A 27,504-nucleotide genomic window follows, 5' to 3' on the forward strand; every position below is an offset into this window, starting at 1 on the left:
TCCAAGTATATTAGTTACACTCTATCATTCTTAACATATTTTATTTTTTAGTCCTGAAAAGGACTGTGGAGTTGTGTGTGAAGCCAGGAGATCCTCGCGGATGTCTGGCTACCAGTCTGTCTGTTACTCACTTAGCACCACCCAGGAGGCACGTGTGGCTTACAAAAGTGGATGGAAGCATGGAGTGTTGTGACTCAGGGCCAGCCTGTGGGTCCGACAGCCGGCTCCGATGTATCGGATGACTCTGAGGGGGAGGAGGGAAACGAACCGGCTGATGATGGTTTGGAGGCTTTGCAGAGTCCTCAGCCGGGGACCTCTTCTCAGCTGCGCGAGCCCGAGAGTGCGGAGGAAGATGACCCACAGCTGGCCCTGTTCAAGGACGCCCGACGCAGGAGGCAGTCGAGCAGGAACAAACAAAGAAAGGCTGCAGGACTCCTCGGGAGGAGGCACAGGGAGACCACGCCCTGAGCTCTCTATAAAAGGAGTGTTTGGGGAGGGGCTGGTTGCTGAAAGCAACTTTTCCGCTTGAGAAGACAAGCTCTAGTGTTTTTGTTAACTGCGTAATTAAATCTTGGCAGAAGCCTTTTAGCCTTGGACGCTCTCCAGTCTCTTCTTTTTGAATAGGGGTTTGCTAGAAGAGGGCTGGTTCAGAACAGTTTGCTTTCAGCAAACCACCCCTTATTACTACGATGGAGCAGCTTCTTGCCGAGAATGCCCAGCTCACCCAGCAACTCACTTTGCTGGCAGCTCAGGTGGCACAACTGCAAGCTCAGGTACATGCTGCACCCCCACCCAGGAGGAAATGTCAGATAGCTATGCCGGATAAATTTGCTGGTAATCCAGAACTGTTTACTGCCTTCCTGGGACAATGCCAGCTTTTTATCAGCGTGAGGGCGGCTGATTTCCCCACTGACCGAGATAAGGTGGGATTCGTGTTGAGCCTTCTGTCGGGAGATGCAGCTCGTTGGGGCACGCCTCTGTTGGCACAGCCTAGCCCTTTGTTGGATAACTTTGGGGGGTTTTGTGACCATATGCGCCTCATGTATGAGGACCCAATTAAGGCGCAGACTGCCACCCGACGCCTGAAAGCTTTGAGGCAGGGTCAGCGCCCCCTACAGGCCTACATCAGCGATTTCCGGCTGCTTAGCCAGGATTCCGCCTGGAATGAGGCTGCGCTCGTGGATGCCTTCCAGGATGGCTTGTCGGAGGAGATGTTGGATGAGCTGGCCCGCGTGGACATTCCCTCAGACCTGAATGGGCTGATCCATCTTTGTCTGCGGATCGATGCCCGGCTGCAGCAGCGAAAGAGTCGCCGTGCTACCCCACAGACCCCTGCCGCTCCTGTTGAGCGTGAGCCCCCAGTCCAGAGGGAGGAGCCAATGGAGCTGGGTGCCGCCAGGTCCCGTCTATCGGTGACGGAAATGGACAGACGACGATCGGGGGGGTTGTGTTTTTACTGTGGGGACCCTGGACATTTGGCTGCTTCTTGCCCGAAGAAGCGTCAGCGGGCGTCAGTGACCAAGCCTGCCCCGAGAAAGTCCCCTGCTTTGCTGTCGGGAAACGGCCCGAGCCCGATCTAGACGGTGTGAAAGATCGGGCGACCCACAACGACCACGCCGAGCGACGCCGTTCCGACGGTGCCTGTGAACCTCCACGGCATTTGATTTTGGAGGCACGTCTGATCCTTCCTGGCAAGCCAGAGGGGATTCTGGTCCATGCCTTAATTGACTCTGGGGCTACCACTAACTTTATGGACTCGGCCTTCGTGGCCAAATGGGCTGTTCCCCAGTGTCCAGTGGATCCGCCCATGCTTGTGGAGACCATCGATGGTCGAGTGCTCCTGTCCGGGCCTATTACGGCCGCCACGCAACCCGTGTGCATGGCCATCAGTACCCATGTGGAGGCCATTCAGTTTTACGTCACTTCGGATCTGCACTTCCCCGTGGTCTTGGGACTGGCGTGGCTCCGGGCGCATGATCCACAGATCTATTGGTCTCAGAACTTGGTCACCTTCCCAAGTTTGCAGTGCGTGGACCACACCCGCCATATCTGTGCCGGCCAGGTGGAGGGTTCCTCAGGGGTTTCCTTGCCTCCCGAACTGTCCGACTTTGCTGATGTGTTCAGCGAGTCAGAGGCGGACCAATTACCCCCGCACAGGCCCTATGACTGTTCCATTGATCTAGTCCCTGATGCGCCTCTCCCAGTGGGGCGTTTGTATTCCATGTCGGAGCCCGAGTTGGCTGCATTGCGGGACTTCCTGACAAAGAATTTGGCTCGCGGTTTCATCCGGCCCTCGTCCTCGCCAGTGTCTGCGCCCGTGCTCTTCGTCAAAAAGAAGTCGGGCGAGTTACGGCTCTGCTGTGACTACCGGAAACTCAACGCCATCACGGTGCGTAACCGCTACCCGCTGCCCCTCATCCCCGAGCTCTTGGACCGACTCCGGGAGGCTAAGATCTTCACGAAACTGGACCTGCGTGGAGCTTACAACCTCGTCAGGGTTCGGCCGGGTGATGAGTGGAAGACGGCGTTTGGTACTCGCTATGGACATTTCGAGTACACGGTGATGCCGTTTGGCCTGACCAACGCCCCCGCTGTGTTTCAGCATTTTATGAACGACATCTTTCGAGATCTGTTGGACCAGTTTGTCGTGATTTACCTGGACGACATCCTGATTTACTCCCCGTCGCGTGAAGCGCATCATCAGCATCTCCGTCAGGTCCTGCAGCGCCTCCGGAAACATCGGCTGTTTGCCAAGTTGGAGAAGTGCCAGTTTTACCAGGTGACCATCGATTTCTTGGGTCACCGCATTTCTCCTGAGGGCATCGCCATGGAATCGAGTAAAGTTGAGTCGTTGCAGAGTTGGCAACCCCCACGTCGCGTGAAGGATGTTCAGCGACTTCTTGGATTTGCCAACTACTATCGAACATTCATCCCTGGCTTTGCTGCCTTGACAGCCCCCCTTACCCGGCTCCTGCAGAAGAAGACTCGGTTCCAGTGGAACGCCCCCGAACAACAGGCGTTCCAAGCTTTGAAGGACGCCTTCATGAAGGAGCCCATCTTGAAGCATCCTGACCCGCAACGGCCGTTTGTCGTGGAGGCGGACGCCTCCGACATTGCCATTGGGGCCGTGTTACTCCAGGCAGCGACGCCCAACGGTACCCTTTTCCCTTGCGCGTATCACTCTCGGAAATTGAACCCCTCGGAGCGCAACTATACCATCTGGGAGAAGGAGCTGCTGGCCATCAAGGCGGCGTTCGAGGCTTGGAGGCATCATCTGGAGGGGGCGCGGCATCAAATCGAGGTCCGGACGGACCACAAGAATCTGGAAAGCCTGCAGACCGCTCGGAATTTGAACCAACGCCAGATCCGGTGGTCCCTCTTCTTTGCGAGGTTTGACTTCCGGGTGCGGTACATACCAAGCGGGCACAACCAGAGAGCGGATGCTCTGTCCAGGAAGCCCGAGTACACCCGAGTGGAAGACAAGCTTCCGCCCAGGACAGTGATCCCCGTCGAGTCTTTTGCTGCGGTGCAGGAGCCGGTGGATATACGGGCTCGGATCCGGGAGGCGCAGCAGCAGGAGGCGTGGGTGGCTCAGCGGAAGGAAGAGGTGGGGCCAGATTCGCCTTGGTCGGTCACGGATGGACTCCTGTATTATCGTGACCGGCTCTATGTTCCAGGAGGGCCACTCAGGGGACTCGTCCTCAGCCAATGTCATGATAACCCGGCTGCGGGGCATTTTGGCCTGTTCAAGACTCTGAACCTGGTCTCCCGTACCTTCTGGTGGCCCCGAGTCCGACACGATGTCCAGTCTTATGTCACCTCCTGCGTCCCATGCAGGCAGGCCAAGTCAGCGACAGGGGCCCCGCCTGGTTTACTGCAGCCTTTGCCAACGCCCAAGAGACCCTGGGGGGCTGTGTCCATGGACTTTCTGACGGATCTACCCCCATCCTCCGGCTTCACGACAGTGTTTGTGGTGGTGGACATGTTGACCAAGATGGCGCACTTCATCCCCTGTCGCGGCTTACCGTCAGCTCGCGCCACTAGTCGCATGTTCATCCAACAGGTGTTCCGGCTGCACGGCCTTCCCGATAGGGTCGTCTCCGATAGGGGGGCCCAGTTTACAGCCCGCTTCTGGCAGGAGTTGATGCGGGCGTTGGACATTAAGGTTTGCCTCTCGTCCGCGCATCATCCTCAGACTGACGGGGGTACCGAGAAGGTCATCGGCATCTTAGAGCAGTATCTGCGCTGCTATGTTAACCTGCAGCAGGACAATTGGGTGGACTATTTGGCCATAGCCGAGTTTGCCTTTAACAACTCGCAGCACACCTCCACGCAGATGACACCGTTCTTGGCCAACGTGGGTTATCACCCCCGGTTTTTCCCCCTTTCTCCCGTGGACTCACCGGAGCCGGCAGCGAACGAATTCATGGCGGAATTACAGGCGATCCATCGGTTGGTGCGACGGCAGCTGGAGAAGGCCAAGGCCGACTACAAGAGGTTCGCCGATCGGTCGAGAAGGGATACGCCTCCATTATCGGTGGGGGATCGGGTCTGGCTGTCCACCAGGAACCTACCATCTACTCGGCCGGCGAGGAAGCTGGACCACCGTTACCTTGGACCGTTCCCAGTCGAGGCCGTCATCAACCCGGTCGCCTATCGTTTAACTCTGCCACGTTCCCTGCGCGTGCACCCCGTCTTCCATCGGTCCTTGTTGGTCCCCGAACAACCGGCTTGTCCACTTCGCCAAGCGGAACCTCCCCCATCAGGACCTGGTGATGGCGACAGCACCCCCGAGTACGAGGTCGCCAGCATCAGGGATTCCCGCTGGCTGAAAGGTCGCTTCCAGTACCTGATCGAGTGGAAAGGGTACGGGCCGGAGGACTTCACATGGGAAGACGCGACCGCCGTTCATGCCCCTGCGTTGGTGACTGCGTTTCACGAACAGTTCCCATCCCGACCGCATCCGGATCGGCAGACCCGGGGGAAGGGCCCTGCGGTGCGGGATAGTGTTGTGACTCAGGGCCAGCCTGTGGGTCCGACAGCCGGCTCCGATGTATCGGATGACTCTGAGGGGGAGGAGGGAAACGAACCGGCTGATGATGGTTTGGAGGCTTTGCAGAGTCCTCAGCCGGGGACCTCTTCTCAGCTGCGTGAGCCCGAGAGTGCGGAGGAAGATGACCCACAGCTGGCCCTGTTCAAGGACGCCCGACGCAGGAGGCAGTCGAGCAGGAACAAACAAAGAAAGGCTGCAGGACTCCTCGGGAGGAGGCACAGGGAGACCACGCCCTGAGCTCTCTATAAAAGGAGTGTTTGGGGAGGGGCTGGTTGCTGAAAGCAACTTTTCCGCTTGAGAAGACAAGCTCTAGTGTTTTTGTTAACTGCATAATTAAATCTTGGCAGAAGCCTTTTAGCCTTGGACGCTCTCCAGTCTCTTCTTTTTGAATAGGGGTTTGCTAGAAGAGGGCTGGTTCAGAACATGGAGTAGCTATACCTCCCAAGATATTTCTGAGCATATTAATCCTAATAGTATACCTCCAGGATTTAATCTACCCCGACACATATGGGTGGCATACAATAGAATTAGAACGACTCATGGGGTGTGTGCCGATTCTCTGTATAAATGGGGAAAGACACCTTCAGCACAATGTGATTGCGGGGCTTCCCGACAGACTATCCAAGATATAGTGAGGGAATGCACTAATAGAAGATACCCAGGAGATTTTAAGGACTTCCTCTGCGTAACAACGGCAGCTACTGACTGGATCTCCAAACTCGACATTAAACTCTGAAATGTTATTTCTGTTTTCCTCTTAGGTTTTATAATTGTTTTAAAAATTGTTTTAACTGTTCTAACTTGTAAATATGAAGTGCTTTTAATTCTGTGTGTGACCAACCATACGCTAATATACATCTTAATCTATGTCATTTAAAAAGCTCAATATTTCAATGTTAGTATTCATACATCTGTGTTTTTTTTAATTAATCAGCATTTTTATCTACTCATCAAAACAATCTCTCGTAATCCAAGTACAATCTTGTCTATTTGGGTATTATCTATTTCAGGCCTCTTAAGAATGTCCATATTTCTTCAATCTTATTCTTGCTTTCTTCCTTTGCCATGTCATTTTTCGCTTCTTTGCCTCAGGGTCATCAAAGCATTCTTGTGTTGTTATATCATATTGAAGTAGCCCTCCAGTCTCCATTTTTGAAGAATTGAGGAGTCTGTTAACAGCACCAAATCTTCTCATTATTTTCACCTCTTGATATTTGTTGAATATTTAATTCTTCTGCCAATGTATTTGATTGTTCAGTTTCTTTTGTTTTCTGTCCCGATAAAATATTAGTTGTAGTCACAGTTTGAGTTTGTTTCGAGATGCTTTCTAATTCTTTTCCAAAAGCTCTTATTTCATCGCCAACTGTAGAAAGGAACTGATAAGTAAGACATTTCCCACATAGCATAGATTTATTTTTGAAACTCTTCCATGTTGAAGTTTCACATCTGGTGTTCAAGGTTAATCTTATCTTGTTTTTCTTAAATATTTTCTTGATTTTTTTTAAAGAGAAAGTCAGATTGCAATTTCAGGACTTCATTCTATGTCTTAGCATAGTTATTTTGAAATAACATACAGTTCATGTTTATTACTGTGATACCCAGCTGTTTTACCTTCTTCTCAACCTTAACACCCATTTTATTTATAAATTCTGTTTGATCTTCTATTTTTGTTAACATTTTCATTTTCTGTTTATTAATCTTGAAATCTCCTAATGCACCAAATTAATTTAATTTTCCATTAATATTTCAGTTCCCATTAAAGGATCTTCCAGAATCAACACCAAGTCATCTGCAAAAGCTTTTAACTTAATAAATTCCTTTTAAAGTCATTAATCCCACAATCCTCTCATTTTGTTATTTCTATTGAATATTTCAAGAATCAAAATAAAGAAGAGAGCAGACAGTGGGCATCTCTGTCTTGTTTCTTTTTGTATTTCACAGGATTTTGTTAGATCTCCATTAACAATTATTTGTCCTTTCTGTGAAGTGTAAATCGATCTTACTCATTTTATAAAGCTGTCTCCAAAATTCGTATTTTCCGAAACCTTGAAGAAAACGCAGTTCAAATCGTTAAAGGCTTTCTCTGCATCTCAGATTAATGAGGCTTATTTTTCATTATGTTTCCTCAAATATTCCAAAATGTCCAACACATTCCTAACATTATCCTTCACACTGTCTTTTAGGTCAAAACCCACATTGATCTTCATGAATAATTTTTTGCTGAATTGTTTTCAGTGTACCAACTAGAATCGTGCACAATTTATAGTTGTTATTCAATGATGATATCATGCTATAGTCTCTTGTTAAAGTGAAGTCTTGTCTCTCTTTAGGTATATTGCTATAGTAGCCTCTTTCCAATTCTCTGGCATCTTTCCTCCTTTTAGGATAGACTTCAGTCTGTTTTGTAAAGGTTGTAAAAGTTTGTCCTCAAAACATTTATTTTAACGAACTGTTAGTGCACCGGGTCTAGGCAGCTGTCCTAGTTTAACATTTTTATAGCTTTAGAAACCTCCCTTATTGTTATAAATCTGTTTTATAATCTGTCTCTGCTCCTTTATAATCCTCAGTCAATTGAGTTTCTTTAGATGCTTATATATTTTCTCTAGAGAGTTGTCATTTCCTTTATACAAATTGGAATTAATATTGATACAGTGCTTTTTGTAGGACCACTTTGTCCAGTAATATAATACCTCCTTCGTGTGAATTCAATATTATATTCTGTTTTTTTGTAATTTATATTCCAGCCATTGCTGATTTGTTTGCAAACTAAAAATTTTATTTTATTTTACGTGATTTATTTTTTTATTTTTATTTTTTTATAATTCATTATTCTTAGTGGTTTGGTCATCTCACTCCTGTCTTCCTACCATGTCCTGATCCTCCAGGCGGAATGCAGTGGATGCTTTCCGAGTCAATGTCATCCATGCACGACAACAAGTCCGCTCGCCGGTCACCAACATCGCTCGGACCAGTTTCTTCCATGTCAAACGTTCCAATATCTGGCTGGCTGCCGTCACCAAGCAGAATGTCAACGCTGCGATGGTCTTTGAGTTCCTCTACAAAATGTGTGATGTGATGACTGCCTATTTTGGAAAAATCAGCGAGGAGAACATCAAGAACAACTTTGTGCTTATTTATGAGCTTCTGGATGGTAAGGATGAGTAAGGTTCAGACCCTCCTCTAGGAACGCGTGTCCTTCAAGCCCAGCCCGGTAAACTTAGGGAATGCTCTCGTTGCCTACAGCACCTAAATTTGATTCTGGGCGAACACATTCAAATTGCGCTTTCTGCAGGGCTGCTAAGCTCCGTGCATTTTTTTTTTTGGTTTGCGTTTAGTTTTTAAATGTGAAAAATTAATGACGAGGGCAAAGAAAGAGCTATAGTTACTCTGGCGGAAGGATTATTCCTTCTCTGTAAATATTTTACTTCTGCAATGTACAACCAGTGAATTCTGGACATAGTTGAGATAAGAAGATTGACCCGCAAAGCGAAGGTGATGGTATAGGAAAGCTAGCTCTCGGTTTAAAACTTCAGTGTTCTGTAAATCACTTTCTATAGAACCGAATAGCACAGGGGTCTTCAAACTTGGCCCTTTTATGACTTGTGGACTTCAACTCCCAGAATTCCTCAGCCAGCTTTGCTGGCTGAGGAATTCTGGGAGTTGAAGTCCACAAGTCATAAAAGGGCCAAGTTTGAAGACCCCTGGAATAGCAGATTGAAGGTTAAAGGGGAGTGTTTCTCTCTGACCGCGAGTGTAACACAAGCACCTCTTAATGTTGTGTCCACAGTTAGGCTCAAATGGCGGGTTAACATGCTGTGCAAATGCAAGTCATCCTTGACTTACCCCCACCATTGAGCCCCATCACATTCGTTAAGTGAATTTTTGCCCCTTTTACGACTTGTCTTGCTACAGTTGCTAGGTGAATCCCTGCAGTTAAGTTAGTTGTTAGTTGCGGGGTTGTTAAGTGAATCTGGCTTCACCCTTGACTTTGCTTGTCAGAAGGTCGCAAAAGGGGATCACATGAGACCGGAGTAACTTCAACCGTCATAAATATGAACCACTTGCCCAGCGCCTGAATTTTGATCACGTGAGCACTGAGATGATGTAATGGTTGTAAGTGTGAAAAAAAATGGGTCAAAAGTCACTTTTTCCCCCCTGTGCCGTCGTAACTTCGAACAGTCATTAAATGAACTGCTGTAAGTTGAAGACTACCTGAAGCTTGGTAATTTCATCTATATCATGAGGGAGGAACGGTATGACTTGCCAGATGTTAAAGTAGAACTGGCATTCTCCCCGTGGCTGATTAGACCTGGGAAGCTACAGTTCAGGAACATCTGGAAGACATCTGTTTCTTCACCTTAATCTGCAATACAGAGGACTGTTTTGATTCTTAATGCTTGCCTTTCTATGAGCCAAAGAATGCTGTTCTTCAGAGTCACTGAACTTTTTTTTTAAAACCATGTTACCAACAGATAGTGGTTTCCAAGAATGATCCCCTGGGTGAGTTGGGATTCAAAAACTGCTTTCATGTCACGGCATTTCAAAGCCTTTTTGGGCAGGAGAGGAGGAAGCAGGATGACGATGGATTTGCAAATTGCCACAAGCAAACAAAATTAGCAAAAAGCACGGTCTTGTTTTCTGTTTGCATTGCAGGTCTGGCTCTTGAGAGCCTTGTCTCGTATCTCCTCTTGGAAGGAGGCAGTTAATGGCACCTCTCGGTTTCCAGAGCTTAACTTGTCTGTGTGTGCTACGATGTCTGCTACTCTGCTGTTGTTTTTTTAGGTTTTGATTTTTATGCCATGATCATGTGAAAATCAAAATCTAAAGAAAATGCTGCAAAGATAGATTATTCTGCTGCTGTTGAATTATCCGGCTTCAGAGCGGGGTTTCCTTCGATGTTGTGATTCTGCTGTCTTTATATGGAGTTTGTCATCTTGTTTTAAGCGTTGCTAACTGTAGGCCGGCCCCATCACTCCTTAATCAGTATGACAACGTGCGGTGTGGGGAAACTTTCCTTGAGTAGTGTTTTACCAGCCATTTGCACAAAGGGGGGGAGGGGGTCAGCTGTTAAAAGCTAGCCCAACTGTTGGTTTTCTCCAACAATTGTTTACTTTTCTGTAGAAATCCTGGACTTTGGTTATCCTCAGAACTCTGAAACAGGAGCCCTGAAAACTTTCATCACCCAGCAAGGAATCAAGAGCCAGGTAAATGCAGGTTGATACATGTTTTAATTAATTGTTAGTGTTTGTTTTTTTAAAAAATAGTAATCGCCACTATATTCTATGACAACATCTTTGGGATGTACAATACAGTTGAATATTTCAGTTGCAATCACTCTGGCAACATCTCAAATTCAGAACTCTTCCTGTTGTGGGAATCTGATTCCTTTTTTTTTAGAGATCTCCCCCCCCCCCCCGGTGAAAAACATTGGACATAAAGGCTGTAATTGTCTACCCCGGTTTAATTGGTCTGAACATTTATCTTTGTAGATTCTAGAATAAGTTACCAACATCCCGACCCCAAATTCTTATTTAACCCAGGGGTATCCAGCCTTGGCAACTTTTAAGATTTGTGGACTTCGACTCCCAGAATTCTCCAACCAGCATGGGAGTCAAAGTCCACAAGTCTTGTTGTTGTTGTTAGTTGTGAAGTCGTGTCCGACCATCGCGACCCCATGGACAACGTTCCTCCAGGCCTTCCTGTCCTCTACCATCTTCTGGAGTCCATTTAAGCTCACGCCTGCTGCTTCAGTGACTCCATCCAGCCACCTCATTCTCTGTTGTCTCCTCCTTCTCTTGCCCTCAACCTTTCCCAACATTAGGCTCTTCACCAGCGAGTCCTTCCTTCTCATTAGGTGGCCAAAGTATTTGAGTTTCAACTTCAGGATCTAGCCTTCTAAAGAGCAGTCAGGGTTGATCTCCTCTAGGACTGACCGGTTTGATCGCCTTGCAGTCCAAGGGACTCACAGGAGTCTTCTCTGGCACCATAGTGCAAAGGCCTCAATTCTTTGGCACTCGGGCCTTTCTTATGGTTCAACTTTCACAGCCATACATTGTAACTGGAAAGACCACAGCCTTGACTATACGCACTTTTGTTGACAGGGTGATGTGTCTGCTTTTTAGTGTGCTGTCTAGATTTGCCATGGCTTTCCTCCCCAGGAGCAAGCATCTTTTAATTTCTTGGCTGCAGTCCCCGTCTGCAGTGATCTTGGAGCCCAGGAAAATAAAATCTGTCACTACCTCCATTTCTTCCCCATCTATTTGCCAGGAATTGAGAGGGCTCGACATCCTGGTTTTAACCCTTGGATAATAAACTTTATATACACAAAAATACACCATCCATTTCAAATGGAGTTTTTTTGAGTCTCTTTGTAAAGGGGTAAATACAGGTAGTCCTTGACTTACGACCATGATTGAGCCCAAAATTTATGTTGCTAAATGAAACATTTGCTAAGTGAGTTTTCCCATGTTTTATATGACTTTTCTTGCCACAGTTGTTCAGTGAATCGCTGCAGGTGTTAAGTTGGGTAACATGGTTTGCCCCATTGACTTTGCTTGTCAGAAGGTCGCAAAAGGGGATCTTGTGACCCCTGGATTCTGCAACCGTCATAAAGATGAACCAGTTGCAAAGCTTCCTGTTTTGATCACCTGACCATGGGGATGCTGCGACAGTCGCAAGTGTGAAAAACGGTCATAAATCACATTTTCCAGTGCTGTTGTAACTGAACAGTCACTAAACGAACTGTTGAAAGTTGAGGACTACCTGTAAAAACCGGGAGAAGCAAAACTCTTTCCTGGGCTTCTTGGATTCTGACATTTTTGTCAGGCTGTCCTCACTGTTGTTCTCTAGAGAGTGCAGGCTCCTCTACTAGCTGTGCTGGCTGAGGAATTCTGGGAGTTGAAGTCCACAAGTCATAAAGGGGCCATAATTCCCCACCCCTGACTTAGCAGATCTCTCCCTCAGTCTTGTTGGGTCTTCAGTTTTGGACTCCCCCTCCATCTATTCCTGATACATAACAATATCTCCAGATGATGCTATATCAGGGGTCTTCAAACGTGGCCCCTTCATGACTTGCGGACTTCAACTCCCAGAATTCCTCAGCCAGTGTGCCTGGCTGAGGAATTCTGGGAGTTGAAGTCCACAGGTCAAAAAAGGGCCAGGTTTGAAGACCCCTGTGCTATGTCATCATTCCAGCACTAGCCAATAAACCATTGCTTCAGTTCTTTTGCCTTTTATGTACCGTATTTTTCGGACCATAAGACGCACTTTTTTTCCCCAAAAGGGGGGGGGGAATGAGGGTGCGTCTTATGGTCCGAAGGTGATCCGTATGGCCAGCCCCAACCTCCGCAAGTGGAAAGCAAGGGAGATTGCCAGGAGCACAAATCGGCACGTGCTGAGAAACGCCGATCTCACGCTCCTGCACTCTCCCTCGCTTGGTTTCAGCTTCCCTTGCTACAAGAGAAAGCAGGCTGAAACGGAGTGAGGGAGATTGCCTGGAATGCGAATCGGCTGATCTCGCGCTGCTGCAATCTGCCTCGTTTCAGCCTGCTTTCTCTTGTAGCAAGGGAAGCTGAAACCGAGCGAGGGAGTTTGCAGGAGCGCGAGATCGGCCGATTCGCATTTCTGGCAATCTCCCTCACTCCGTTTCAGCTTGCTTTCTGCAAGAGAAAGCTGGGCTGCAGGGCCACCTCCGTAGGTACTGCTCTAATGCAGAGAGGGAAGGACAAAGAGGGAGGGAAGGAAGGAAGGAAGGAAGGAAGGAAGGAAGGAAGGAAGGAAGGGACAATGGGAGAGGGAGGGAGAGAAAGAGAGAGAGAGAAAGAGGGAGAGAGAGAGAAGGAGAAAGAATTTTTTTTCTTGTTTTCCTGCTCTAAAAACTGGGTGCGTCTTATGGTCCGGTGCGTCTTATGGTCCGAAAAATACGGTGGTTCAGCTGTAAGGTGCTGGGACTGCATCCAGCTGTAATCAAGTGGGAAGCTTTTTAATATCTCTGTAAGTCAATGAGTCTGGTTTTGCTACACGGGGAAAAAAAGCTCCTTTAACTTAAGACTGGTAGTTGTGCTCTCATGCTCATCAACAACTCACCAACCTACCCCAGTGTGATATTCTTCAAAAACATGTCTTACTAAAATGCTTTTTTCCCCCCAACCCTTTTTTTAAAAAACATTTTTTAAAATGGGAATCTTCTAACATAATGCAGCTCATAAATAGTTTCACACAGATAATTTAGATGTTTCTGGTCAGTTCTTGCTCATTTCCTGTAAAACTCCTATTTTATTTTCTCTCTGATATTATTGCAGACTGCCTCCTCCTTCCCCCCCCCACTAAGAAAAACAGGAAAGGGTGTCATCCTTTTATAGCAGTTAAGCTTGTTAAGCCAGAGAAGTGATTTTTTTCCTTAGTAAGCTTTCTATTTATGTTGTGTGTTACTTCGATTGTTCAGTAAGCGAAGAAGCCATTCTTTTCCGAAGCATTTGATAAAGCGAGTTAGCGTATCTCATGGGCCAATATTTGCTTTGATTGCAAAGAGCTGCTTTAGCAACATAGGAACGAAGAATTATGACAATAAAATGCTGCTCTTCAAGAAAGTCTTTTGAGTTTCTTACAGGCAAATGTACCTTACAAGCCTAAATGTTTATAAGCAAGTGTTTCTTACAAGCCTAAATATAGAATAAGCACATGGCTGATTATTTATTTGTTTGTTTGTTTGTTTGTTTGTTTATTTATTTATTTATTTATTTATTTATTTATTTATTTATTTGGATTTGGATTTGGATTTGGATTTGGATTTGGATTTGTATACCGCCCTTTCCTGAAGGACTCAGGGCGGTTTACAGGGAATTAAAACAAATACAAAAATTAAAAACAATTAAAAAGATTATAACAGTCCCTGAAAGAGTAAAAAACCCCAATTAAAATTAAAATTAAAATTAAAATTCTCAGCCTGGGCCAGAGAGCTCGAAGAGCCAGGTCTTCAGGTCCCGGCGGAATGAACGGAGGTCGGGGGCAGTCCTAAGCTCCACGGGCAGCTGGTTCCAGAGGGCAGGCGCACCCACTGAGAAGGCCCTGCCCCTGGGCGTTACCCGCCGGCAATCTTTCACCGGCGGCACCCTGAGAAGACCCTCCCTGTGGGAGCGCACATAATAATGGCCTTCCAGCTCTGTGAGTTTGAAGAAAAAGGTGTCGCTAGCTTGGCAGTTTTGAAAGCCGGTGATGTTCCTTGTCACACTTTTTTAATTCAGTAGTTCAAGATCTGAAGACCCATCTTAAAAGGGAGAAAACCATTTTTTTCTTTTTTTCTTTTTTTTTTAAACTGAACTAATACAATAGAAACATTGATTAAAGGACTTTTAAAACATTGCGTACCAAGAAAAACAGTGTCCTTTTTCTTCTGGGCTCAAACCGTTCCACGAAACGGGAAAGATTGGAGTCCTTGGCCCTCTGCCCAGCTTTTTGTACTAACAGGAAATGGGCTTTCACCACAGTATCTTGACTCTTGTATCAAACAGGGTGGAATGATTGCCAGAAAACTGAGCCAGCTGTTTGCTTCCTGTAGAGTCTTCTTAGCAGGCCCTGAAAGAAATCTTATTGCATGGTTGCAGAGAACAAGCCGGAATTTTGTATATTTTCAGGCTTCGCTTGTGACTTGGGCTCCTAGAGAAAAGCTATAAAGAAAGATATTTTCACCCGTCAGGACAGATGTGTGAAAGAAACCAGTACAGTGTTTTCCCGAAAGTAAGACCTACCCCCAAAATAAGCCCTAGCTTGGTTTTTTGGGGGGGTGGGTGGGCCTAATATAAGCCCTACCCCCAAAATAAACCCTAGTTTGCGGGCAAGGTGCACGCCTAAAAATCGAGCTGGGGTGGGGGGGGTGTGGAGCTTCCCCACACAACCCCACACCCACTTACCGTTGCAGCCAGGCCTCCCATGAATTGACACCTGCCTCGCCAGCCCACTTCCAGAAGGCCTCTGACAGCAAAATGGAGGCTGGGCGGGGGCGCTGCGTGCTTCAATCCGGAGCTCCATTCTCAGCTGCAGAGGCATTTCTTTCGGCTGCAGAAGAAGTGGGCCGGCTGGGCGGGACTATTGGTGCTGCCGCTGTGAGGTGAGACCGTGGAAAAGACACCCCCTAAATAAATAAATGAATAAATAAATAAGAAAGAAAGAAAGAAAAAGAAAGAAAGACCTGATGCCTCTTTTGAAGGCAAAATAAAAGACCGGGTCTTATTTTCGGGGAAACATGGTATGATAGACAAAAATCAATATATTGATTGCTTAGTGTTAGACCAGGGTGGATGAACTCATTCACTTCTTTCAATAGGTTGGACCTCAGCTAGGACTGGAGTCACAGAGGGCTCTCTCATAGGATTAGTATGAGGGCACTCTACTGAGTCAAGCTCCCCGCAGAAATCTGGGCTGAGTGGATACCTACACCTACGTTAGTCATACTAAACCCTGCCTCATGAAAAACAAGAGTTAGCTTCAGTATAAAGGCAGAGGGAGGACTAAGATACGCCACGTCAGTTATATTAACTATGAGGAAAGAACCAGACCATTAGCTCTTCCCTCGCATGCTGATCAGGGGGGGACAAGGTTGACCTGACATATTGTGTGAATCCACCCAGTGGTGATTTAATCAGACTATAGTTTAGCAGCGGCTTGAGGCATGAGAGTGCTTCAAAAATGCCGAATTCACACGTAGAGATTTAACGTGCAGTATGCACTTTAATGCAAAAACCCCAGTTATCGAGGCAACAAGATGAATGAGTTGGCAAGCGCTAAGTAATTGGGAAGGTGTAGTCTGGCATGGGGCGGGCGGGGAAGGGCAAGAAAAACTGCCTACAAATGCACCATGGCTGATCATTTCTACTGAAGTGTGAACTCCATGCTGTAAACTCACTTCCCATCTGACTGGTGCCCACATCTAGAGCAGGGGTAGGCAACCTCGCCTCTTTTTTGACTCATGGACTTCAACTCCCAGAATTCCTCAGTCAGCATAGCTGACTGAGGAATTCTGGGAGTTGAAGTCCATGAGTCATAAAAGAGCCGAGGTTGCCTACCCCTGATCTAGAGATATTTGCAAAACAGATGCCTCAAGGAAGAGGCAGAACCTTATTTTGCTTTTAAACAATTTTTGGCCTCGCCTGGGGCTCCTGAGATGAGGGTTATGCCGCTAGTTGCAAAGATCCTGCCTTGTGGCAGTGCCTATCAGGTGGCTTTCCCTGTTCCTTAGGCCCCTATTTTCCTAAAAGGAAACCCTTCCAAGATTGTTACTAGCGTAAAGGAGTAATGTCATTAGTAATCTCGAGTTTGTCCCCAATCTAACATTGCTCTCTTCCTCTTTCTCTTCTGACCTGCTTCCTCCTAACCCTGTGTGTGCTGCGCTTGCTGCTGCTATTCATCTGTTTTCTCGCTTTGCGTGTCTGGTTGGACCCACCTATAGCACCAGGTAGGAGAATCTGCTGTCCTTCCCCAAAGCTAATCCAGCAGATCCCTCCAAAGGATATTTGATACCAGACCCAAATTCTGAAATAGGGTTCCCATTGGCCTTCTTATAGTCACTGGCCGTTTGGCACTTGGAATAACTTTAATTTTCTCTGGGAGCAAAAGGCAGAGATTCTTCTTATAATATAATGGTAATATTTAAACAGAATTCCTAATTTGAGCTATTCCAGGTTGGGGAAAGGGAGGGGGGGAGTTTGGGCTTTGTAACAAACCTACTGCAGTTCATTTGGAACCCTGAAATCTGAGCCCTGTATGATTGATCCCATGAAGACTCCCTTTTTCTCCTCCTCCTCCAGACTAAGGAAGAGCAGTCTCAAATTACCAGCCAGGTAACTGGTCAGATTGGCTGGCGGCGCGAAGGGATCAAATACCGTCGCAATGAACTCTTCCTGGATGTTCTAGAGAGCGTGAACTTGCTAATGTCGCCACAAGGTAAGTCGGTCCGATGAACGTTCCCCAATGGGAAAGACGTCAACCAGAATAGAAGCTGGAAGGGACCTTGGAGGTCTTCTAGTCCAACCCCTTGCTCAAGCAGGAGAACCCTGTCCAATTTGAGACAAGTGGCTGGCTGGTCTCTTCTTAAAAGCCGCCTGCGATGGAGCATCCCCACAACTTCTGAAGGCAGCTTCTGCCCCGCTGGTTCTTGCTGTTAGGAAGTTTCTCGAGAATCCAGACTAGCCGTCTTCTTCCCATGCCACTCTTCCGCTCTCCAATGCTTGCCTTTCCTTTCCACCAGGCCAGGTGTTGAGCGCCCATGTCTCGGGGAGAGTGGTGATGAAAAGCTACCTAAGTGGGATGCCTGAATGTAAGTTTGGCATGAACGACAAGATTGTCATCGAGAAACAAGGCAAGGGGACTGCAGACGAAACAGGGAAAAGGTAAGTTGGGATGAACGGGGAGACTGGCCTTCAAGGGGTGGGTTGCTCTAAGTTAACATCTCTGTTCTTCCCTTCTCATTTGGAAAGATGCCAGAGCTCTAAGGTGACTTTGGTTGCTTCCCTCCCTCGTTAAAGCAGGAGCTAAATGAGCAGGCTGTGTGAACGTCTGCTGTGGTTTAAAGGTGCAAAGGTCTCCAAGGACACTTAAATTCTGCTCCTACTCCCATGAATTAGTTCATGCCACTCACACCATTCTCGTAATCTGAGCCTTGGTGGAGCAGTGGGCTAATGCCTCCTTAAGTAACACCAGCTGCCTGCAATTAGTGCAGGTTCGCATCCCACCAGGCTCAAGGGTGACTCAGCCTTCCATCCTTCCGAGGTAGGTAAAATGAGGACCCAGATTGTTGGGGGCAATTAAGCTGACTTTGTAATAATGCCGCTTGGGGGTGTGTGTGAAAGCCCTAATAAGCAGGCATATACATAGAATGAAGGCTACTGCTAAGCTTGTAAGCTGCCCTGAGTCTTCGGAGAAGGGTGGGATATAAATGGAATTAAAATAAAATAAATAAATTAAATATTTTCAGATGAAACTGTAAGGCTGGATACACCCAGTATCATTCTGCATTTCACAGGCCAGCCCTAATTAGGATGTGAGAGTCTGTACATGTCCTGCTTTAAAGGAGACCGTTAGGATTGGTATACACAGAGGGCTTCCGTGCTACCTCTTTTATCAACGTCTGACACTGAATTCTCTTTTTTTTCCCTTTTGTGTTCTGCTGACTCCAGTGAAACAGGAAGGTAGATAATCTGCTTACTGCTGTGTGCACGTATTCCTCACATTAAACCCCCCCCCCCGCCCCTGCCGCCCTTTTTGCTTTGTGTGATTTGTGCATGTACCACCATCTTTAGACACTTCCACACAGGTCATACCTTTGGTTGAAGGCTGAGCTGCCGTGTGCTTGTTCATAGACGAACAAAGCCAACTCAGGTGTTGCTGTCTCATCAGGTTGACCCGCGAGCTTGCTTGGGTGACTTGGGCAAGATTTCATAAGGATTGAACTAGGGATAGGTTTTTTTCCCCCTAATTGAGCCAGGAGTTGGTTTCTTGGATTAACTGGGGAACAACATAGCAGAGGGAGCTGACATAGAAGCAAAATAGGACACACACACACACACACACACACACACACACACACCCTCCAGAATAGTGGAAAGCTTGTGTCTTTCTATTGCCCAGTTAGGGTGATGGCAGTAGCAGAACCAATTCTTTTGAGGTGTGAAAGAAGTTCTCCAGAATTCCACACTAAAAAAAAACCAAGATGCTTTAACCATTAATGGCAAAATTAACCATTGAGTCAAGACGGCGTGGTGGCTGCTGGTTTTTGCCGAGTTTATTTTCACGGCCTCGAAATAGCAACGTTTTATAACTCTAGTTCATTCAATACGGGTACACCTCGACTTACAGGCCTTCATTTAGTGACCGTTCAGAGTTACAGCAGAACTGGGGGAAAAAGTGACTTAGGACCGTTTTTCACACTTATAACCTTTACAGCAGGGGTGTCAAACTCCATTTCATTGAGGGCCGCATCAGTACTGCGGTTGCCCTCAGGGGGCCGGGTGGGTATGGCCAGGGTGGGCGTGGCCTACTGGGTGGGTGTGGCTAGAGTGCGTATGGCCTACTGGGTGGGCGTGGCCAGCTCTACATTGTTCGCATCAGGGGTGCCTATGGGGGCCTGGGCAGGAGTGGGACAGATCTGAGGGTCTCTGGCAGGAGGAGGGTCTCTGGGCCAGGGCCAAGGCATTGGGGGCCGTTCCCTCACTGTTTCCAGGATGGCTTCGTGGGCCGCATGAAACCACTTCGCGGGCCGGATCCGGCCCCCGGGCCTTGTGTTTGACATATCTGCTTTACAGGGTCATCCTCCAGGGTCACGTGATCAAAATTTGGATGCTGGGCAACTGGCTCATATTTATGACGGTGGCGGTGTCCCGGGGTCACGTGATTCCCCCTTTTGCGACCTTCTGCCAAGCAAAGTCAGTGGGAAAGCCAGAGTCGCCTAACAACCCTGTCACTAACTTAACAACTGCAGTGATTCACTTAACAAACCGCGGCAAGAAAAGTCGTAAAGTGGGGCAAGACTCACTTAGCAACAGATATGCTAGACTCATTTGTGGTCGTTTTAAGTGGAAGACTACCTGTAATCAGAGCAGCAACCTTTGAAACGTTAATTTAGGAGAGAGTAATGGACAGGCTGCTCTGAAGATGCAAAACCCCAAGTTGGACCTTTCTATTTCTATTTTTGAGAAGGCTATTCAGACAGCATCCTCTGAAGCAGATCTGAGCTGCATCCCCCTGAAATCTGAGCTGTGTGTGTGTGACGCAAGTTGCATCTGATGCCTGTCCTGTGTCTTGAGCATTGGCTCTCTGTCCTGAAGTGCAGCTGGCATTCTGTCCTTGAATGACTTGGCTGGCTAAGTCGTTCGGCTTGCTCCCACCCAGTAGTTGCTTTCTGCAAGATTTGCAGTGAGGTTTTGTTGATGTCGGATGGTCTCTGAAGTTTTTGCCTTTTCTGCAGCGGAAGGGAATTATTATTTTTTTTTTAGTAACCTGCTTGGGGGGGGAAAGAAAAAAAAAGAATGGCTTCTCGTAAAGGGAACCTCGTGCACCTTTTGCTCTTGCTGAAACCAGAAGACAAAGCCTGGTTTTTGCTTCCTTTTGAACCTTGTGCTGAGCCTTAAAATGTGGCTTACTTCATTTTGAGTCAACCTGGGTTATGAACCCTGTTACTACCAGGCTTTGTAAACTCTGGTTTGTGGCTTAGTGGTACATCTGAAGTCAGCCAGGGTGGCCTATCTGTCAAATTGCATTTTCAAATGAAGATGAGTTAATACCCAGTTATACCCAGCCCGAAACCTAACCTATCACTCCCGTTCCGAGTATGCTTTTAAGGACAGGCATGTTTGAACGAGTCTGATGGGGCTGCAGTTCCTCAGCTGGGCTGGTGTGGGCAAACATGGGTCCAGCCAGATAAGCTGTTGCTTGAATCTTCCTGGCGATGCCCGTGGCTTTGAAGAATCCTGGTTTCCAGAAAGACTGTCCTTATTTTGAATACTTCTGTGACTTAGCCTTCATGTGTGAGACCAGATTCTCTGTCTAGAGCAGGGGGTCTTCAAACGTGGCCCTTTTATGACTTGTGGACTTCAAGTCCCAGAATTCCTCAGCCAGGCATGCCTGGCTGAGGAATTCTGGGACTTGAAGTCCACAAGTCATAAAAGGGCCACGTTTGAAGACCCCCTGCTCTAGAGTTTTGCAGGGGAGAGCTTGAATGCCGCAGCTGTAGACCTCAGACCGATTTTGATCCTTCTGCTTCTGTGTCCTAGCGGGAAGCAGTCAATTGCCATCGACGACTGCACTTTTCACCAATGTGTGAGACTCAGCAAGTTTGACTCGGAGAGGAGTATCAGCTTCATCCCACCCGACGGAGAGTTTGAGCTCATGAGGTGAGGCTGCCGGGAAGAACTTTGTAGGTCCATTGCTCGGGAGCAGTGATGGCGAACCTTTTAGAGGCCGAGTGCCCAAACTGCAACCCAAAACCCACTTATGTATCGTCAGGTGCCAGGTGGGCGTGGCCCATTGGGTGGGCGTGGCCCATTGGGTGGGCGTGGCTGCAGTGGTAACGGCAGACTGGATGGGACTAAGAAGTTCAATCGATCAATTCCAACTTTGTGAGATTTTTTTTTCCTGCGAGAAGTTGAAATCGATTGAACTTTTTTTTTTTTTTTTTGGCACATGGCAGCAGAGGCCTAAAGCGAAAAGGTTTTTATAAAACCCAGTTGAAGGCCTAGGACTGGGGCAACGGCGCGCGTGCCCACAGAGAGGGCTCTGCGTGCCACCTTTTGCCACCACGGCTTTGGAGTGTGATCTCTGCAGTCAGTTATTTACAGAATTCTGCATGGCTTCTTGTAAAAGAAAAACAAAAGTGCCAAGATGTTTGACAATCAGAATGAAACACAACCCAACTGGAAGTCCTCCTAACATAGAGGGGCCCAATCAGAAGCTCTAGGACTGTACACGCTCCTGAGCCTGTTTATTTTTATTTTATTTTATTTCAATATATTTTTTATTTTACCACTTCCAGGGCCCCTACTGGCTGGGATTACCCTTTGGCATTAGATTCATAGGCCCAGAAGTAATTTCTAGGAGAACTTTCAATCACGTGTGCCCTAAATGTGCCTCTTTCAAATACGGGTTAGGTATTTCCAGTCAGAATTTTGAAATGTGCCTCGTAATTGGGCTAGTGAAACTGTTTTATCAAGAAAGGTGCTTGTCCTCTTAACTATACCTGTGCCAACCTCGTTTGGCTACCACCAGTTTGGCTAGCCAGGTTTAGGGGTAATTTAAGGTGTACACTCACTTTTAGTACAACCGGCTCAAGAAATATAATACAGCAGAGTGATGTCAGTATTAGAGGGCAAACAAATTATATACATGAAATCTGTGCTGGAAAAAAAGGTAAAACCTTTGGGCAGGGATCTTCAGACTTGGCCCTTTTATGACGTGGACTTCAACTCCCAGAATTCCTCAGCCAGGAACGCTGAGTCGTTGCATTTTTCTTGGGCAGGGGTAGGCAACCTTGGCTCTTTCATGACTCGTGGACTTCAACTCCTAGAATTCCAGCATGGCTCAGCTTGGAAACCTCTCCCTTTCCCCTCAGCATGGCTGGCTCAGAAATTCTGGGAATTGAAGTCTACGAGTCATAAAAGACCCAAGGTTGCCTACCCCTGGTCTTGGGGAAAGCCTTAGTTCATTGATCAGCCCAAGCTACTTGCAACCGGAGTCCAAAAGAACTAACCAGCACTACAGTAAACAGTGTGCTTGGAACAAACCAACGGTTGCAGCTGTTTTATTATTCGCTTTATTTTATGACTTACTTGGTTTTCCATCTCACAGTGGTGAGTCTGGGATATGCAGAATGGTTAAAATAAAACACAAAGACACGACATACATCCTCCAGCATTGGAAGATGAAGCAGCAGCCCCATTCATGGCGAAGCGCGTCAACAACAGCCGAGCTTCCTTAACTTCCTGACCTCAAATGCTGGGACAGCAGCCAGATCTTTGATGCCTGGTGAAAGACGAATAGGATTGGGGCCATCTGGGTCTCTGGGGGAAATGCTGTTTCAGAGGGCAGGCACTGCCACTGAACAACTGCAGCTCTGGGGTGCAACAAAATGTCACTGTTTGACAGGAAGGACACGGAGCAGGCCCTGTCCATTGGATCTGGAGGGGTACATACAGACAATGGGAGAAATAGCCTGGTTGCATAACCAGTACTTTGAATCTTACCCAGCAGCTTAACCTGGATCTTAACCTAATGTCTACCTGGGAGCCGGTCCAGTAATGAGAAATGCCAAACTGCCTGTACTGTTGCATTAAGAACCTATAGCTTCTGAATGCTCTTCAAGGGCACCCACCTGTGCAGTGCGTTGCAGCAGTCCAAATGGGAGGTGATTAAAGTGTGTGACTCACGGCTTCTGGTTTGCGCGTGTGGCGCTTCCGGACGTTCAGGAAGAGCTCTCTCCCTGCCATCTGATCTTTCTTCCTTGGAGGACCCTGAAAAGGGTTGAAGGTCGCCTGGAGGGGCGACCACCGTGAGGAGGCTCTCCTTGTGATCGCGGAAGGGCGGGAGCCCTCTGCTTGAATCCAGAGCAGCTCCTTTGGCCTGAAGAAGAAATCGGCCATCTTAATGGCCGTTAAGCCGTTCCCTTCCGAAAGCCCAAAGCACCATCTAGCACAACAAAGCAATCTGGAGGACCTCGGTGAGATCTTACCTTTCTTATTCCCCTATTTTCCTATGGGACTTTTTCAAAAATTTCCTTCCCCTCTTTGGACTGCATACTTGGGGAATAAACTTTAAAACCTTAAAAGAAATCAAATGACTAAGCAAAGAAATTAAGCAACCTTATTTGTACTTATTAATAAGCTTTTATTTTTGTGGGGATCTACTACCCTTTTTTCTGCTTAAGCTGTGGATTAAGGGAAGAAAAAATGGACTAATTGAACAAAAGTTTTATATTAATTTGAAAAATGATTTTACATCTTATTCTATATGCTATTGACATCTTGTGGCGATACTTGGTATAGCAAGTAAAAAAATGTTATTGTGAGAGCTGACTGAATAACAGAGCTGTCCTTGACATTATCTTCAAAGATAAGAATTGGGAACACCTGGCACTGAAAACAAGTTTTAGGAATACTGGAGGTGGACAATCATTGACTATTATTAAAACAGCCTCCATGAAAGACCTATGTGCAAACATCAACAAAATGGAGGAATATATTCCACCACTTAACTACAAACATACTAGACACAATCTTGGCAATGACTGAGCAAATCAAAGCCAAACTGCAAGATAAATCTGACAGCTTGAAGCTACCAAACCAAACTTTGACCTTAAATGATGAATTGACAATACAAAAACAAACAGAAGAAGTGGAAATTAACATTAAAATAGGAGACTCTAAAGTACAACAAATACAATTTACAGAGAACTTTGAAGCCCAAACCTCGACCTCAACTATAAAATCTACAACTCAAAAAACAATAGTACCCGAAGAAAGCAACATCAAGAGGGAAGATATTAAAGGCCTTCAAATTCAGTACCTTGAGGACCCAGCCAATCAAACGACAACCATAACACCAGTTACTACTTCTTACCTAAGCCAGATGGAATCGGAAGAAGAAAAAGACCAGACTGAACTAATGACAGTTATATTACACCAAACATCGAAAACTGAGCTATTAAAGCAACACTTCAATGATTACAAAGGGGACACTTTTTTTTGTAAAACTGATATTTGGATGGTCTCCCTGGGTTCAAACAATGTTTGTAGGAAGAAAAGGAGACACATCTGACAATCTAAAGGCAGCAATATGGAAGCCTGATTGGCCCAAAAAGAAGGCGAGAATTAGATTTTAAAAATTAGACTTGTCTCTTTCTTGGGACTTGTAAGGATAGAGCTTAAAAAATTTCTTTTAATGCGCTAAGGGGAATCTTTAAAAAATATAAACTGATTTTATAGGTTTTAGATTTTTAAGGGAAAACAAAATTAAACTAGTAGAACATAACTCTGAATCATATTATAGAATCTGGAATGATATAATAAAAGATATTAATAATTGATGAACTATTAAGATGACAAATAGAATTTACTTGTAAAAAATAAGAATGTATTGAAATGAACAATGTAAGTGCTGTAGATAGGTTAATTACTTTTTAATGAAATAGGGAAATGTGGGTTACCCGAAAATTAAGTTTTTCTTTTTATATATCATAGGCTATTCTGAAATATTCTGTTGCAATTAGGTAAAGCTTAAAAACAGGACATGGATATGTTTAAGTGAAAATATATTGAAAATTCTTCTAATTGATTATGTCACAATTAGAAATGTATTAATTTGATTAATTTGATTATGTTATAACTAAAGGGAATCGGAGAGGGAATCTTTGTTGATGTAACTTGAGCTATTTACAAATAATTTGTTATTTGCTATTGTTTACTTTTGATTACCCAACCACCGTATTGCTTCACAAATACCTGAATGTAAAATTAAAAAATTAATAAAACTTGTACAAAAAAAAAGGAAAGTGTGTCACTCACCATGAGCAAGGCCTGCCCATCCAGGAATGGGCACAATTGGCTCACGATCAGTGGTATTGAAAGCCTCTGAGTGATGAAGGAGGGGCAGGATGGATGCACTGTCCCTACTGTGGACCTGCTGGAACTCACTGATGACCACAGTCGGTGCCATGTCAGCACTATAACAGGCCCTGGCATAAAACATGCCGATAACCCACTTCTAGGAGCTGTAAGCCAATCAAAGTCTCAGAAATCTTCCCCAAAACGGCTAGGTTGAAGGTTGTCTTGATCCATTAGATCCAGCAGTGGTCTCTTGAGGAGGAGTTACGTGAAGGTTCATAGAATAAGTATCTTTTTCAGTTTAGCTAAGAGTTAAAGAAATTGTTGAAAAATAGGACTGAAATAATCCGTGAGACTAAAGTGCTGGTAAGTGTCAGATAGGTTTTCAATTACGAGTATTTGCTGGTTGTATGGGCAGTGACAGATTCCTCTCTTCCATTGTGTAAGTGTTGTTTATTCTTTTCCACCAGGTACCGAACCACTAAGGATATTATTTTGCCATTCCGTGTCATCCCCCTGGTACGTGAGGTGGGACGCACCAAACTGGAGGTGAAGGTGGTGATCAAATCTAACTTTAAGCCTTCCCTCTTGGCTCAGAAAATAGAGGTAAGCACCTAGCACAGGGGTAGGCAACCTTGGCTCTTTCATGACTTGTGGACTTCAATACCCAGAATTCCTGAACCAGCCATGCTGACTCAGGAATTCTGGGAGTTCAAATCCATGAGTCATAAAAGAGCCACTGTTGCCTAGCCCTGACCTAGCATAAGCACCATTCTCTTTGGCTGGCTGCACATTTGTTGCCTTTGCATCATTTTGATAAAAAGTGGTTTTTTTTACCCATTTTGCGTATTTCTAAATGAGCTTAAAACTATGATGTTGGAAATGTTATTGGGCGAGTTGTAAATCTCAACAATATTGGAAAAAAGGATGCATTGTGGAGTGGAACACATTCTGAAAGTCCTAATCTTAAAACCTGATATATTGTCAGAATCCATTTATATCACATTCATAAATGTATGTTTAAAACATTACCCCCCCCTATGGATTCTGCCATCTCCCGAGGAAGGAGGAGCATATGTGGATTCAGCCTACCTTAGGTTATTTCAAAGGCCAAGGGAACTTTTTGAACTGGGGGGGAACAAAAGGGAGGGTTAGAGAAGAAGGCATCTGGCTTGTGTCTTTTTTTAATTCTGGAGAGGAAGAAAGCAATAACCATAAAGATTCGAAGTTCCTTTTTTTTCCCCACGAAAGGGATGACACGAAGTAGAAGGATGGGGGCTGACCAAATGGGGTTGAGGGAAGGGGGGTTGAACCGGGTACCCTTTATAAAATTTCAATTTGTAAAACAATACTAAGTCCTGTCTTGTATTCCCACAACCAAGCTTGTCCTAGTAAAGATTCCTTTTGGATTAGAACTGACTCCAAGAGTTTTTGTCTTCCTAAGACGTGGATTGGGGTGGGTCCTGACATATATATTTTTACCAAATTTCATTGAACTATATATCCTTTCAAAATGGATTGAATTGATATTCTCCAGGTCAGTGTTGGCAAGGATTTTATATGCCTTTTATTGTAAAAGATCTGATGTTCCCTCTTCAGAAGAATGGCTAAACTTTGAGAGTGTGTCTTGGCGTCTAGTATAGCCTTGCATTTAAAAAGTAAATCTGATGTAGAATTTAGTTTTAACTGGAAACCATTTTTGAACTAAAATCTTATACCCAGAATCATGCCACATCCAAAACTGGGTCTTCAGAGATTAGTTCTTAACCTGATGTATAACTTATATTATTAATTTAATGCTGTATTGACCAAGGGACGCGGTGGCTCAGTGGGTTAGGACGCTGAGCTTGTCGATCCGAAGGTCGGCAGTTTGGCGGGTCGAATCCCGAGTGCCACGTAGCAGAGTGAGCACCTGTTACTCGCCCCAGCTTCTGCCAACCTAGCAGTTCGAAAGCACGTAAAAATGCAAGTAGAAAAATAGGGACCACTACGGTGGGAAGGTAACAGCGTTCCGTGCGCCTTTGGCGTCTAGTCATGCCGGCCACATGACCACGGAGACGTCCTCGAACAAGCGCTGGCTCTTCGGCTTTGAAACGGAGATGAGCACCGGCCCCTAGAGTCGGAAACGACTAGCACGCATGTGCGGGGGAACCTTTACCTTTACCTTTATTGACCAGCTATGGCCTTTACTGGAATTTCACTATTAAATGAAAGCTCAACAGTGACTTGAGGATTTTGATTAGAAAGTAGATATGAAATACTTTTCAACAATGTGAACTTCCAGTGATAGAGCACGTTTGTGCTATGAAATTTAAAATTTGTTACTTTTACAGCTAAGATTTCCCCACCTGCACCAGATTTTCCTATATG

At 46.0% G+C, this 27,504-nt stretch overlaps 1 protein-coding gene across 1 annotated transcript in view; it reads left to right on the forward strand.

Moving 5' to 3' along the window:
* AP2M1 (adaptor related protein complex 2 subunit mu 1) overlaps positions 1 to 27,504 on the forward strand; it is a 49,869-nt gene that overhangs the window by 18,022 nt on the left and 4,343 nt on the right. The window contains exons 3-8 of the mRNA XM_081329471.1: positions 7,939 to 8,204; positions 10,175 to 10,257; positions 16,855 to 16,990; positions 17,295 to 17,436; positions 20,815 to 20,934; positions 25,605 to 25,740. Of these exons, the coding sequence (XP_081185597.1) occupies positions 7,939 to 8,204; positions 10,175 to 10,257; positions 16,855 to 16,990; positions 17,295 to 17,436; positions 20,815 to 20,934; positions 25,605 to 25,740 (883 nt within the window). The remainder of the gene's footprint in view (positions 1 to 7,938; positions 8,205 to 10,174; positions 10,258 to 16,854; positions 16,991 to 17,294; positions 17,437 to 20,814; positions 20,935 to 25,604; positions 25,741 to 27,504) is intronic.

The sequence above is a fragment of the Vipera berus genome (assembly GCF_964194415.1).
Source record: "Vipera berus genome assembly, chromosome: 5".
Lineage (NCBI taxonomy): Eukaryota > Metazoa > Chordata > Lepidosauria > Squamata > Viperidae > Vipera > Vipera berus.